A 13,526-nucleotide genomic window follows, 5' to 3' on the forward strand; every position below is an offset into this window, starting at 1 on the left:
AAGAAAAAGAAAAGTAATGTTAGTTTTTACTTTTTCCTATTTTTTTTTGTCAAAAATCGTCAAAATAACCAAAAAACATTAAAAAAAAATCCAAATTAAAATAAATAAAAGAACTTTTGTTTTGGGCTTTCCACATCGTAAACTATAATCGGCGTCTCTCCGGACTCACACCTCATCGAAATTTGGCCATCTCATCTGGCTTCTTCCCCTCCGGCGTTGGATAACCATCATTACTTCTCGCGCCGGCTTCGAGTGGAACAATATGGATCCTCGTCAATTCGAACACACCGTAAGTTTTTCTCTCCTTGAAATGTTTTATGACTTCTCTCTCGAGATTTCAGAATTGGAATAACGATCCTGCTCAAAGATGATCGCACCTATTTCATTTGATTGGATTATGGATTATTCTAGGTTTTCATGAGTGGATATGCATTAGTTATCGTCTTGTGTATTGGTGGTGGTTCTTAGTATGAAATAGATCTTGAGGCTTTTTATCCAGAATTGGAAGCTGTACTAATCTTCCTTAGTACTGCAGTGTTATATTAAGTTATTGGAATCTGGAAACTGTGTATAATGTGTTATTCTCTAAAGACTTTTCTTTTGTTAACCAGGTTGTTGCTGATAATGATATTCACAGCATTGTTATGTCATATCTTCTGCACAACTGCTTCAACGAAACTGCGGACTCACTTGCTTCTTCCACTGGAGTTAAGCAGCCTGCAATTGATCGTGATAACATGGAGAGAAGAAAACGTGAGTTGTACAAGTCATCTTTTGTTCTGCTGTTAAATGAGTGCTTATGCAATTATGTGATTATATGTTTTGATTGATTGTTCACTTATTCAGAAATAATACATTTTATACTGGAGAGGAAGGCGTTGAAGGCTTTTGAACTAACTGAACAACTAGCACAAGACTTGCTTGAGAAAAACAAGGATTTGCAATTCGATCTTCTATGCCTTCATTTTGTGGAGCTAATCTGTGCTGGGAACTGGTGAGATTTTATGATTGGTCTTCCATTAGAAACTCTGGTTTTATCTGTGCCTGTAATCTTAAAATGATTCTCTGCGTGTGCAGCACCGAAGCTCTCAAATTTGGTAAGACAAGATTGGCTCCTTTTGGGAAGGTCAAAAAATATGTAGAAAAGCTTGAAGTAAGTCTGAATCTTGTTTGATCCTCCATTATATTCGTCTTGATGTATTGGTAGATTACTTGTTATGTTCTTCCAAATGATGGTAGATTTGTTTTTTCCTGAGACAGGACGTAATGGCATTGCTCGCTTATGAAGACCCTGAGAAATCCCCAATGTTCCATCTTTTGAGCTCTGAATACCGCCAACAAGTTGCTGATAATCTGAACCGCACAATTCTTGGTCAGTTCTTTTTTATTTTTACCTCCACGAAAATCTCTACCGTCCTGTGACCTTAGCAAATTACAAGTTTTAACTCATTCTTCAAATTATGTAGAACACACAAACCACCCGAGCTACACACCAATGGAAAGGATCATACAACAGGTGACAGTTGTGAGACAATACTTGACTGAGGAGAATGGCAAAGTAATCGTAGTATTTCAGTATTTTTACTCATATATCTGATTCGTTGTAGAAGCCCTGGGAATAGTAGGTGCCTGTGTTTAAACGCTATTTCATGTCTTATGATAGGATGCGTTTCCTCCATTCTCTCTGAAGGATTCTCTCAAAGGCTAAGATCGCAGGACTACTCCAAAGTTTGCTAGGAGGAGGATATGCTAAGCATTGTCATGTAAATACAAAAAGACCTTGCTCCTCTCTAAAGTTTGCAAGGTTAGTCTTCCATGGCCACAGGCGGGGTTTCAGTTTGCTGTTACAGGAGATCAATATTGTGAAGGACAGTTTCGGCTTGGTTTGGTTTGGTTTGGTTCAGTTCTCTACCAGAAGATTGTTTCATCAACTTTGTGTGAGTTTAGTCGATAAATCTGTAATCCATATCTTTGGAATACACATTTCTCTTTGTAACTATCGTTTATGTTTTGATAGAATACTTGCAAATTCAAGGTTTTATTTTTAGACATCACAATTCAAGACCAAATGAGACTTTTCAAGTAACCAAAATGAACAAAAGGCAAAGAATATGAATATGGTTAAACGACTACAGACTTGGACTAAGGACCCATTTCTAACCAAATGACCAAATCCAAGAACTTTTTAAGAGCTTAGGATCATACAAAGAGAAGATTGTAAACTACCAACAGACGAGAACAAAAGCTTCACTAACAACTTCTAAATCCGCAACTTCTAAGCTGTCTTGTTTTTAACTCTATAATGCAGTAAATCCCAAATCCATGAGCCTGCGATGAAAAAGAAGATTTTCCAAGAGTAACTTACTAAATTGGACATTAGCACAGTCTAGACTCAGTCTTTTGTCAAGGGAGTTTCACGATCAGGCGATGTCACACTCTCTTTCTGACCAGGAGAAGGCATGGGTCTTCTTAGCTCTGAAGCCCCGCTTTGTTGTTCCTGTTGTTGAAGCCGTTGCTGCTGCTGAAGCTGGTACAGTTGCTGCTGTTGAAAGTGAAATTGCTGCTGCTGCTGCTGTTGTTGTTGCTGGTGTTGCTGTTGTTGTTGTTGCTGTTTCTGTGACTGGATCTGGAGCTGCTGTAACTGTTGTGCGGCTAAGATAGTGTGCATCGACTGATTATTGGGATAGAATTGCTGGTTTGATCCAAAAGAACCGTAGTTCATTGATGTACCATTTGATGGACCTTGCCCCGTCAATACCTTAAGATGCTGGACTTCCTCCTTTAGTGCATCATTTAAAGCTGTCAAACAGATAAAGACGATTAAATCAAGTAGCAGCATTCACAACAAAGTGCAGCGAATATCTCGACGGGGGACAAATATTTATAGACTTTCTTAACCAGAGAAATGGCATTGAGTTTTGAAGGTGTATGTTTATGTGTTATTCAAGATTCTGGATCTGTATTTTAAGCTTTGTATGACCACAAACATGGCATACAATCTTACACTGACAGATCCAGAATGTGGTATGTCATATATACTACACCTTCGACAGTCATTGACAATGTTTATTTGCATTGATAGTAAAGAGATGAAGAAATATCAGCTCCTAGGAAGTATGTGAGAAAAGATCCTCACCATCCTGTAGGTGGACCTGTTGCTCCATAGTTTGTACTCGCAGTTTAAGCTCATTGTTTTCAACACCCAGGCCATTTGTATCTCTCTGAACACAAGGATGAAAAGAGAACAAGATTACAACCATAAACTTACAAATATCTTAGTCTAGAGTTAAATTTGGTCTCCAAACCTGTAAGAGAGTCAACTGGGCTGAGAGAGATGTGGCCTCTGTTTGTAAAGTCTGTACTTTTCTCTCGAGCTCTGCAATGTATCTCATCTTCCTTTCTTTTGACCTCGCAGCAGACTGCCTGTTTGCCCATATCCTATCAAATGATACAACATGTCACGCATCTTATACAAATTCATTACTAGTTACCGTAATTTACGAGTGAGCTACTTCTAGATGAAGGGTTATGTAAAACTCCAACAGATCAGTTCAGCCAAGCTTTATTCTTTTTAGTCAACAACCCTAGATAATGTTTCACCAAAAACTATACAACTTCTTAAAAACATAGAAGGAAAACTGTTCAGAAAAGAAAAAAATACCTCTTGGCGCGTTTTGGATCAATGAGAGCAAGCTCAGAAAGTTTAGCAGCAGAGATGGCTTTCTTAGAGTCAACTCCAGACACATCTTCATTCCCTGACATAAGCATCTCAGGCTTGATAGTTGTTGAACCATCCATCGATTGGCTGTGTTGGTGTCTAATTCTCGGTCTTTCACTAGAGCTACCGGGTGTACTCTGAAGGTTAGAAGTCGAGGCTAATTCATTCCTCCAAGTCGGTTCTGATGGCTCACCCATTTGAGAAGTCGATGTAGCAGAAGAATTGAATTTTTCCATATCAAGATACATATAGAGTAAGTCCTCGTCAGTATCATCAGAGAAAGAAGGTCCATCAGCAGCACCAACCACACCAAGATCACTATCAAAGCTTAAGTCATCAGGAAGAGTAAGAATCTCTGAATGAGCTCGGCGATGGCCTAGGTTCTTAGGTGGATTATCCGGCATTCGGCTAATATCATGGCTGAATCGGTTAGCATCTGAGCTATTGCTTCCACTTGGAGTCAAAGGAGGAAAAGATGATTCAGCTTTCATTGCAAAGCTACTTCCATTAGGTGAAAACGCAGAGTAACGACCCGATGGTGGAGGAAGACCTCCACTAGGTGGTGGTGCAGGAGATTTCTCCTTATCCATTTCAAGAACTTGACCTAAACCCACTAATCTGCATACCATTTATTCCCGAAAAAAGATAGATTATATTCCATACTAGAACAGATTAGGGTTTCATCTTTAGCTATCAAATTCATTTGAAACAATCACACGCTTTATCTCAGCGATTATATTCCATATTAGAACAGATTAGGGTTTCGTCTTAGCTATCAGTTTCCTCAACTAAGGAGATACACAACCCTAAAACAATCACACGCTTTATCTTAGCCTTAATTCAAAACGAAAACCCTAAAATAAGTAAAAAGATAGGATCTTTTGAGTTTTCACGCACTTACAGAGATCTAATGAGAAGCCTCCAGAATCCAAAGCAGAATGTCCAAAGAGAGATCAACGAGACACAAAATTAAAGGTGAAGAAAACTTGAAATTTGAAAAATCACTAAATCAGAGAGATCCGACGAGAGAGGAGGAAGAAGAAGAAGAAGAAGAAGAAGAAGAAGTAGAACATTCTCTCTCCCATTAAAGGATCCTTCGAACTAGTGTGCATCAGAAGATTTACGGCGTAAACGATGTCGTTTAAACGTAATTTGGTTCGGGTAAGTGGTACTTTTGTCGGAATTAGGGTGTAATCAGCTGCGTTAGCGTGTTGCAATGAACGATGTTACTGACCGTTGGATGATGATCAATATGTCTGGTTGGTTCGTGAAGAGCGTAAATAAATTATTTTTGTCAAATTGGTTCACGTGGTTGCTAATTTTTGGTTGGACCGTCGAGAGTTGCTTGCGAATACTACTACTATTTTTGATGACTTTCTAATTTTTCTTTTATAAGAAAATACTAACCAGGAAGTTATAACCATGTGATATGTTTTCAATATTATTAATGCTGACGTACGATTTCTTTCAATCATATGAAAATCTAATATTTTAAAAGAGAAATGAAAGAGTTTGAAACCATTGCAATTTCAGTTTCATAAAATATATGTTTCTTACTATTTGTATTTGTCAACGCTCTTATAAGTACTGTGATTGTTGTTGATTTCTGGATAAGGGAGCATGGGGACTAATATTCTTTGAAAATAATCTAGAGTGGGCCATCGTTTATGGGCCGCATGGTAAAAGATAGGGCCCATAGTACTACTACCCATCACACTTGACCGACCTCTCTCACCCATTGACAATTGAATGGGCGTGTTTACTCCTCTCAACAACCTCGTCTGGCCATACTTCAATTCAATTCCTAAAATTATGGGATTTGCAAATTATTTGCTAGAAATATTTTCATTCTACCAAAAAATCCGGATATTCGTAATAATCAAAAGAAAAATAAGTAGTAAAATATATAGTGTTTTTTACAGTGAATTTTTCTGCATATATTCTCACGTGACCTTGTTGGCTCTATAGTCACAAGTTAAGCCTTAGGGGGTACCCATAACCCATACGAAATAAGGCAGCAATATGATGCCAATTGAAATGGTCAGGCAAGTATATATACAATTATGTTACTCACAAAGGATTCTCAAATGAAAAAAAGAAAATGGTTGAAAAGTTCCATTATAGATATGTAGTTTTATAGCAGAGTACGTAATGTAGTTTTCTACAAAATAGGTGTTATTGCACAGTTTTAGGGTTTGGTATCGTCATATATTGTTCGGCTTTTTTCTTACTTGGAGAATTTAATTGGACCTACATTTCGCTTTCGTATTAAATAATTCTAAATACTTACTATTTTTCTGGTTGACGGGGATGTAAAATTTGAGTCTACACTCTAGAGTCTGCTCGTGCATGTCGGGTTTATTTGTATTCATGTTACTTTTTAGTTGCTTCATATGTTTCTGTAGTTATAGAAAAATGCTTGTTTTCATGGTAGATCAAAGATACATAAAACAGTAAAACTACCTGCTCCATTATGTACATAGAACAGCGTGTCCATTTTTTTGTGGAGATCAAGATGATTAACTAAAAGCAAGAAAATCAAACACTAAGCAAATTGAGATGTCAAAATGGTAACCAAGATTGACTGGACCATATGTTATTTAGCTAGTTAAAGCATAAACGAGAAGCAAGACCATTATTAAGTACGATACACTAATTAATTAGTAACATTGTTAGAAAGGTGCACACAAAAAAAAGTAACATTGTTATTTTTCTTCTGACCTTACCCAGACTTGTTCAGACATCAGGTTTTTACCAACAACCTATTGGGTCTCAGGTTATTCTTTGAGTCCGATTTTTTTTTTATCGTCATAAAAATATATTTGAATTCCTTTCATTACTTGTCAGGGAAAATAATAATGATGACAAAAGATCATATGTTTTTTTTTTACTTTTGCATATTTTTACTTCAATGTTTTTATAGTCCAGTAAAAAAGTAGCAGTGGAGGTTCGAATCAATGGCGAGGCATGGCCTTGAATGGTGGCAAAAGAGAAAGAACCGGATTGGACACCGACCCACATCAGATTTGTCATTAGGATCCCAGAAACAGAGGAAGCCTCATTGAGATCTGTGATTCGTCATTTACTACTTTTTATGTTGTAATTAACCTTAATAATAGGTTAATATATATAAAACAAAATTTGTGTTACTGGTGAATGGTAAAGAAACAATGGGTCGGACCCCTTGTGGTTTTTGCAGGTGCATCATTGACTTTTTGGTCCCAAATCTAATTAATGTCTTCTGTAGTTATGACGTTGAATCTATCACACTGTGGCCTGTGGGTTCTCTTACAATCTACGAAATAGTTCTTTTGTAGTCTATAGGGTTTATACATTCTATTATTTTATTTTCAAATCTCCTAACTTATATAAGTTATAAGTGAATTCAACTTTTAAGTGAATTCAATTTTTAAGTGAATTCATGGAGTATAAGTTATAAGTGAATTCAATTTTCTTTAACTTATAACCTTTCTGAAGTTTTTTTGAACCAAATGATTTTTAAAACTGCTAATATATTATAATGCCCGATAATTTTAGATGAACAAAAATGCTAGTTATAAAACATCGATAAAGAAATCAGCTGAGATAGACAATATTTGCCGTTTCATTAATTACTTTGCATGTATGAATAAATTTCACAAGAACTCGATTTTTTCTTTCTAAGCTGAGTAAATAATGTTTTCGTTGTTACGATGTTAAGACTACGAAGATGTGGATGGGTTATCATTCTGTATGGATGGGGGAATACATTTTGTGTAGAGATGTTTCCATGGATCAAAAGTCGTTTTTTCATTGTTATTATCTATTCATATTTTGATCGAGATACAGATAACCTCAAACTTTAACATACGCGGTTGTGTGTATTTGTGTATATACATTGCATAAACATAAAACTCACTTTTTATAGATTAGTGATTATAATTAATACGGTATGGTTTGGTACTCGAAGTTGAGCTGCCTAGATGGCCTGATTTCCCCTGTACCGCAAATAATTTCATTTCTTTAGTTTTTTCAATCATTTCTAAACTTTTCATATCTGAATGTATAAAGTTTTTTTTGGTTGTAATAAAGTTACATTACAAGAAAAGAAATTGTGGATATGATAATTTTTTTCTTTCGCTCTATAGTATATTATTTATATGGACATAAGAAATACTAATGAAATAGTATATTTTCTGCTATTTAAAGAAAAGCAAAAATATACTATTTAATTAGTTTTTTTTTTTGTCAATCTAGTTAGTAATTCTTATTGTCCAAAAAGAAAAAGAAAAGCAAAAATATACTTTTTTAGATTGTCCAAAGAATAAAATAATACAATAAAATTAAAACTATCAATTAGAAAACATTCTATTATTTTGCTAATATGATAACTATATAAAAGATTTCTATTAAAAGTAGAAGGTAGAACGATTTATGAAATGGGCCATTTTTCTGCTGTTGCTAGCTATGATCATGTTCAAAGTACGGAGATATGGGTATCTATATTTGTATATAGAGTATTGATAAATGAGTAGTGACTATATTCTATGTACAATGGTGGAAATGGTCCATTGATTGATGTTTTAATTTCCTTTTCTTTATTTATTTTTCCTTCGTATACATTTTTAGACACCGAAAGGAAGAAAAAATGGCCATACACATGGTGTTCGCATTTAAAGAGGTTCGAACTTACCCACTATCCATGATCCATCTATCAGCCATGCTCGGCAGAAATATTTTAGGCATTCTGCATTGATCATATCAAGTTAATAAATACATTTCTAACTCTCTTATCGTATAAGAAATTTATAAAAAAAATAAGCTTGTATGATTTTCTCCATGAACCTGATATGCATTTGCACTTTGCAGTATCTTTTCGACAGCATGCGTTTTTGACTGTTCTGTTATTCTTAATTTCTTATTACTACGGGACATGCATCTGTTTTCCATTTCTCCATATGCCTAGCAAAAAAAAAACGAAATAATAATTAAATAGTAGTACATTTGTTTTTTGGTTTTAAGAAATAGTACAAGCTAGAGTAAGTGCATGTAATATATATATATATATATGTATATGTATGTATGTATACATAAACATATTACATGCACTTATTAACGAAGTCAATATCGAGCTCCGTGTCAGGTTTATGCGTACATGCATGATGCATCTATGGTTTCCAATAATAATAATAATATTACTACAACAAGTTAATGAAGTGTTATGAGGCCAACGTCCCAACTGCAACAATTTACAGATATAATGAAAAGTGGCCCTGGAGAAGGAATGTATTAGCTAAGCCTAAGTAGTCGTTAGTTCGAACAATTTGTTCATACGTTTCTTATTTTGGTTTTTGAATGTTAATATTTCTTTTTGACATGAACGACTTCTCGTCACCATTATTACGTTTTAAAAATTCAAAAAAATTGCTTAACAAATTTTCTCTAAATTATTACGCATCTTATAAGCCAACACTTTCACAATTGTATATTGTTTACAGAAAATATTTGACTTTACATAGTGACGGTTTTTTCGTCTAACTTCTACCATTCCCAACGATTTATGAATATCGCTACAACGTAATAAAACCGCGTCATGGTTAATTTGTTCCTAGTGACGAAATATCGCTACAACGTAATAATTAAAACCGCGTCATAGTTTGTTCCTAGTGAGTAAAAATGTTTCATTTCTTCCTTTTTTTTTTTTTGAGTTTTTAATTTATTTTTCAAATGCTTTCTTAGTTTTGGAGATTAGATAGTTGCTAGATAAAGATAGTAAGATGGCATTCATTAATTTTTACCAAATTTTAAGTAAAACTCGTTCTTCTTCTCTGGGATATATGCATGTGCTTTGCATATCTTTCTTAGTTTGAAGATTAGATGATTGCTAAAAATCTCATTAACCGATTCTTCCTTATTAATTCAAGAAAGATATATTAATCAATATACATGTTCTTCCATCTCGTCCTTATTTTTGGAGATTAGATAGTTGCTAAGTGAGAATACGTGAATTAATATCTTCTAACTTCAAGAAAGAGTGGTTTTCTTCTTTGGGATATTTGCATGTGCTTTCCATTTCTTCCTTATCTTTCAGGATGAGGTATCGATGGTTGCTAAGCAATTACACTAATTAATTTCATTCGAACTCATATAAGTTTCGTTCATTAATTTATTAGAGATATAGGAGTCCTGATGTTGCTTGGTCCACCACATACACAATATAGTATTAAGAAAAAAATTATTATTGACATAAAACAACATATAGAAAAATTCAAACTTTTTCTAACAAGAAGCTAACAAGATACATGGTTGAGATATCTTGATTAAAAAGATGATTTTCTATTACTTCTAATCTCCAAAAAATAAAATATTTAGAAAGTGAATCTGTTTTGAAATGGTAAATTATATTCATTAATTACTTTAACATGTTATATCGAAGACGAAATGAGTGAACTCGAAGATGATTTCTTGAATATATAAAAGTAAACAAACAAATCGTGAGAAAGAGTAGAAATGAAGGGTCTAAATTTTGTTGATATCCGTTGCTCTAAAAATATTTGTAGTATAGTCTTGTATTCTCTAGATTGTCACCAATAAGCCTAATTAACGGTAACAAAGAAACCGTACGTGTTCATATAACGGCATATAGAAGGCTATTCAAAAACAGAAATGACAAAATCAAAGCTATAAATATGGATGTACATATACATTGAATTAGCATCCATAAAATAAAAAATAGTACAAGATTGAAGAATTGCATGAAATACGGGTATGTATATCACAATACTAAATCAAAATCGAGGTCTGTGTCAGCTTTATGCTTACATAGTTACATGCATCTATCTATGGATTCCAACAATAGAAATATTTTATTATTTTCACACCAAGTTAATGAAGTGATAACGACTACGTCCCAACTGCAACAATTTACAGATAGGATAAAAAAGAGGTAGCATGCATTAGAGAATAAATTACGGCGTCCGTTAGTAAGTCAATTCACTCTATTCAATTTTTTACCCTCCATGCTACTATAAATTACAACGATACTCACTCACAAAACCTAAACCACTATAACACTCTTTATACAAACTTCAAATCCACAAAGAGTCTTTTTTTTTTTTTCTCTTCGACTTAGCTTATACATAGTTTTATTACAAGATGTCATTGTCAGCCTCGGAGAAGGAGGAGAATAACAAGAAAATGGCAGCGGACAAGGCTGAGATGGGGAGGAAGAAGAGGGCAATGTGGGAAAGAAAGTGGAAGAGATTGGACATTGTGAAAGCTTTTGCATCTCTCTTTGTCCATTTCCTCTGTCTCTTGGCGCCTTTCAATTTCACTTGGCCGGCTTTAAGAGTCGCCCTCATTGTCTATACGGTGGGTGGGCTCGGTATCACCGTCTCTTACCACCGAAATTTGGCTCACCGGAGCTTCAAAGTCCCTAAATGGCTCGAGTATTTCTTCGCTTATTGCGGCCTTCTTGCCATTCAGGTTCGAACTAGCTCTTTCATTTTTTTCCCCCACAAAATTTCCAACTTCGTAGTTGTAAACATCTCCATATTTTCGTAATTCTATACTTAACAGAAATGCAACAGAACTTACTCATTCTCTTACATATTTAGTTATTTTTCCTTTCCAATATATATATGGGTTATACGAATCAGTCAATCTACCTGCAAATCCATGTTTTGGACAATAATATTAGTTACGTAATGCTACAAATCTTTAGGTTTCAACTTGTTGGGGGGATCATAATTAAATTAGAAACACTCAACCAGTAGTTCAAAGGGACATCGTCAATCTTTATATATTCCGTTAGGTTTTGGTCACAGTCTAGCTATTATATCATGCTTTTAAATTGTTATATTTCCTTTATGTTCTAATTAATTAGTTGCGTTAAACATATTTTACCGTTTTTCATATATTCGTTAATATCTACAGTTGTAAAAATTCATGGAGGACCCACCCGTAAATCCTTAGATTCTTAAAAACTTATGATATAGATTCTATAATATCTATATATTCATGTATTTTTTTTGAACCATGAGCATTAATTTATTTGTAATATTCATGTGTATACTATCTGTTTTTTGAACCATGAACATTTGTTTGTATTTTGTTGTAACTAGGGAGATCCGATTGATTGGGTGAGCACACATCGATACCATCACCAGTTTACAGATTCGGATAGGGACCCACATAGTCCTAACGAAGGATTTTGGTTCAGTCACCTCCTATGGCTATTTGATACCGGTTATCTTGTAGAAAAGGTAATTAACCATTTGGGAGAAGTAGATTAGTTTACTTTAATCACAATTAAACTAATAAAATTTTGTAATGGTACAGTGTGGAAGAAGGACAAATGTGGAGGACTTAAAGAGGCAGTGGTACTATAAATTCCTCCAAAGAACAGTCCTTTACCACATTCTAACATTTGGTTTCCTCCTCTATTACTTTGGTGGTTTGTCTTTTCTTACTTGGGGAATGGTAATATTTTATATTCTTTCCCTTTTATTTTTAAAAAATTTCTTACAAAAACATAAAAATAGTTACAAATAATAAATGAAAAAATGAAAGAATTCTAATTTTTCTATGAGTGTAGGGTATTGGGGTAGCAATGGAGCATCATGTGACTTGCCTCATAAACTCTCTTTGCCATGTTTGGGGAAGCCGAACTTGGAAGACTAATGACACTTCCCGTAACGTTTGGTACGTTCAAAACTTTGATCAAATCATGGATATAAATATATTGAGTAGAGAAGTAAATTTTTTGAATTTGTTACTTAAATTGGTGAAATGAGAGGTACCTGAACCAACTGCCTCTGTTTAGAAAGTCGATGTGAATATTAAATCTTGGCACATTGTCCAAGAATAAACGCTCATGACTTGACTAAACAGGAAAAGAAGTATCATTTTCATCGCAGTATAGAACATATGAAACAAATTCCTCTTAAAGGGAAACTTTTCTTGGACCACTCCAAAGGCATTTAGTTCACCATCCATAAACCAGACATATATGCAGATCTTTTGATTGTGTTTTTGTTTTTTTTTGTGTGTGGATTACTGCATGTTAAAAAGAGTGCACTTTATCTTAAAACAAAAGGATAATGTCCTTACTTTGATTTTTAACATATATATACAGTATTAGTTTATAAACTATAAACGCATATTTTTATTTTGTATATTTTATAAAAAAAATATAAAACGCATAGAATTTTTTTTTTAATGTATGCCGTGTTTGTATTTAAAACTTATAAAAATAATCTTTTTTTTTTTTTGCTTTTTTCGTGAATTCATATGCATATAATTACGAAACGGCATAAATTAATAAAAATAATGATAAATAACTTTGAAGAAACTAATCAAGTGGTGGTTTAAAATGGATATATATATAGGTGGCTATCAGTATTCTCGTTTGGAGAGAGCTGGCACAACAATCACCACGCCTTCGAATCCTCGGCGAGACAAGGCTTAGAATGGTGGCAAATCGACATTTCTTGGTATATTGTCCGCTTTCTCGAGATTATCGGTTTGGCTACTGATGTTAAGTTGCCTTCCGAGAGTCAACGTCGTCGTATGGCAATGGTTCGTTGAAGATATGGAACGACGTCTCGTCTCATTTAAGCATTAGTTAATTAATGTCTACGTACGTTTTAAGTTTTTGGTAAACGTAACACTTGTAATATTGTGCGATGCGGTGTTGTTTTGTGACTTGTGGTGTGTGTTTGAACCAACTTGCTTAATTAAGATAACGTTCGTTTTGATATGAGCGAAATTTTAAAATGCGTTATGAAGTTTATCAATCACGGCCCACTTTTTTTCCCTATAACTAACA

At 34.2% G+C, this 13,526-nt stretch overlaps 3 protein-coding genes and 1 long non-coding RNA gene across 6 annotated transcripts; 2 read left to right on the forward strand and 2 right to left on the reverse strand.

Moving 5' to 3' along the window:
* The first annotated feature begins 132 nt into the window (after window positions 1-132).
* Window positions 133-2,053, forward strand: AT1G06060 (LisH and RanBPM domains containing protein). 2 transcript variants are annotated; one of them, NM_100487.5, is made up of 7 exons: window positions 133-289; window positions 612-753; window positions 847-994; window positions 1,078-1,153; window positions 1,261-1,372; window positions 1,467-1,558; window positions 1,664-2,053. In NM_100487.5, the coding sequence occupies exons 1-7, from the start codon at window positions 263-265 to the stop codon at window positions 1,706-1,708; spliced, it is 642 nt and encodes a 213-aa protein (NP_563758.1). In that variant the 5' UTR covers window positions 133-262; the 3' UTR covers window positions 1,709-2,053. The 2 variants fall into 2 exon arrangements, with proteins under 2 accessions (NP_563758.1, NP_001322834.1); NM_001331611.1 differs by having other exon boundaries at window positions 135-289; window positions 1,467-2,053.
* On the reverse strand, window positions 2,021-4,950 carry AT1G06070 (Basic-leucine zipper (bZIP) transcription factor family protein). The gene is made up of 5 exons (NM_100488.4): window positions 4,620-4,950; window positions 3,662-4,336; window positions 3,306-3,438; window positions 3,137-3,221; window positions 2,021-2,799 (listed from the first exon to the last, which is right to left on the reverse strand). Exons 2-5 carry the CDS (start codon window positions 4,306-4,308, stop codon window positions 2,393-2,395), a joined length of 1,272 nt encoding a protein of 423 aa, NP_172097.1. The 5' UTR covers window positions 4,309-4,336; window positions 4,620-4,950; the 3' UTR covers window positions 2,021-2,392.
* A 1,724-nt stretch (window positions 4,951-6,674) lies between these two features.
* AT1G04443 lies at window positions 6,675-6,921 on the reverse strand. The gene has a single exon (NR_138717.1). It is a non-coding gene; the product is annotated as an other RNA (long non-coding RNA).
* Window positions 6,922-10,654: 3,733 nt separating this feature from the next.
* On the forward strand, window positions 10,655-13,503 carry ADS1 (delta 9 desaturase 1). Of its 2 annotated transcripts, NM_100489.4 has the most exons (5): window positions 10,655-11,182; window positions 11,821-11,961; window positions 12,038-12,178; window positions 12,294-12,400; window positions 13,087-13,503. In NM_100489.4, the coding sequence occupies exons 1-5, from the start codon at window positions 10,853-10,855 to the stop codon at window positions 13,283-13,285; spliced, it is 918 nt and encodes a 305-aa protein (NP_172098.1). In that variant the 5' UTR covers window positions 10,655-10,852; the 3' UTR covers window positions 13,286-13,503. The 2 variants fall into 2 exon arrangements, with proteins under 2 accessions (NP_172098.1, NP_001322495.1); NM_001331612.1 differs by having other exon boundaries at window positions 10,760-11,182; window positions 12,038-12,400; window positions 13,087-13,494.
* Window positions 13,504-13,526: the final 23 nt, after the last annotated feature.

Source organism: Arabidopsis thaliana (genome assembly GCF_000001735.4).
Source record: "Arabidopsis thaliana chromosome 1 sequence".
In the NCBI taxonomy this organism is placed as follows: Eukaryota; Viridiplantae; Streptophyta; class Magnoliopsida; order Brassicales; family Brassicaceae; genus Arabidopsis; species Arabidopsis thaliana.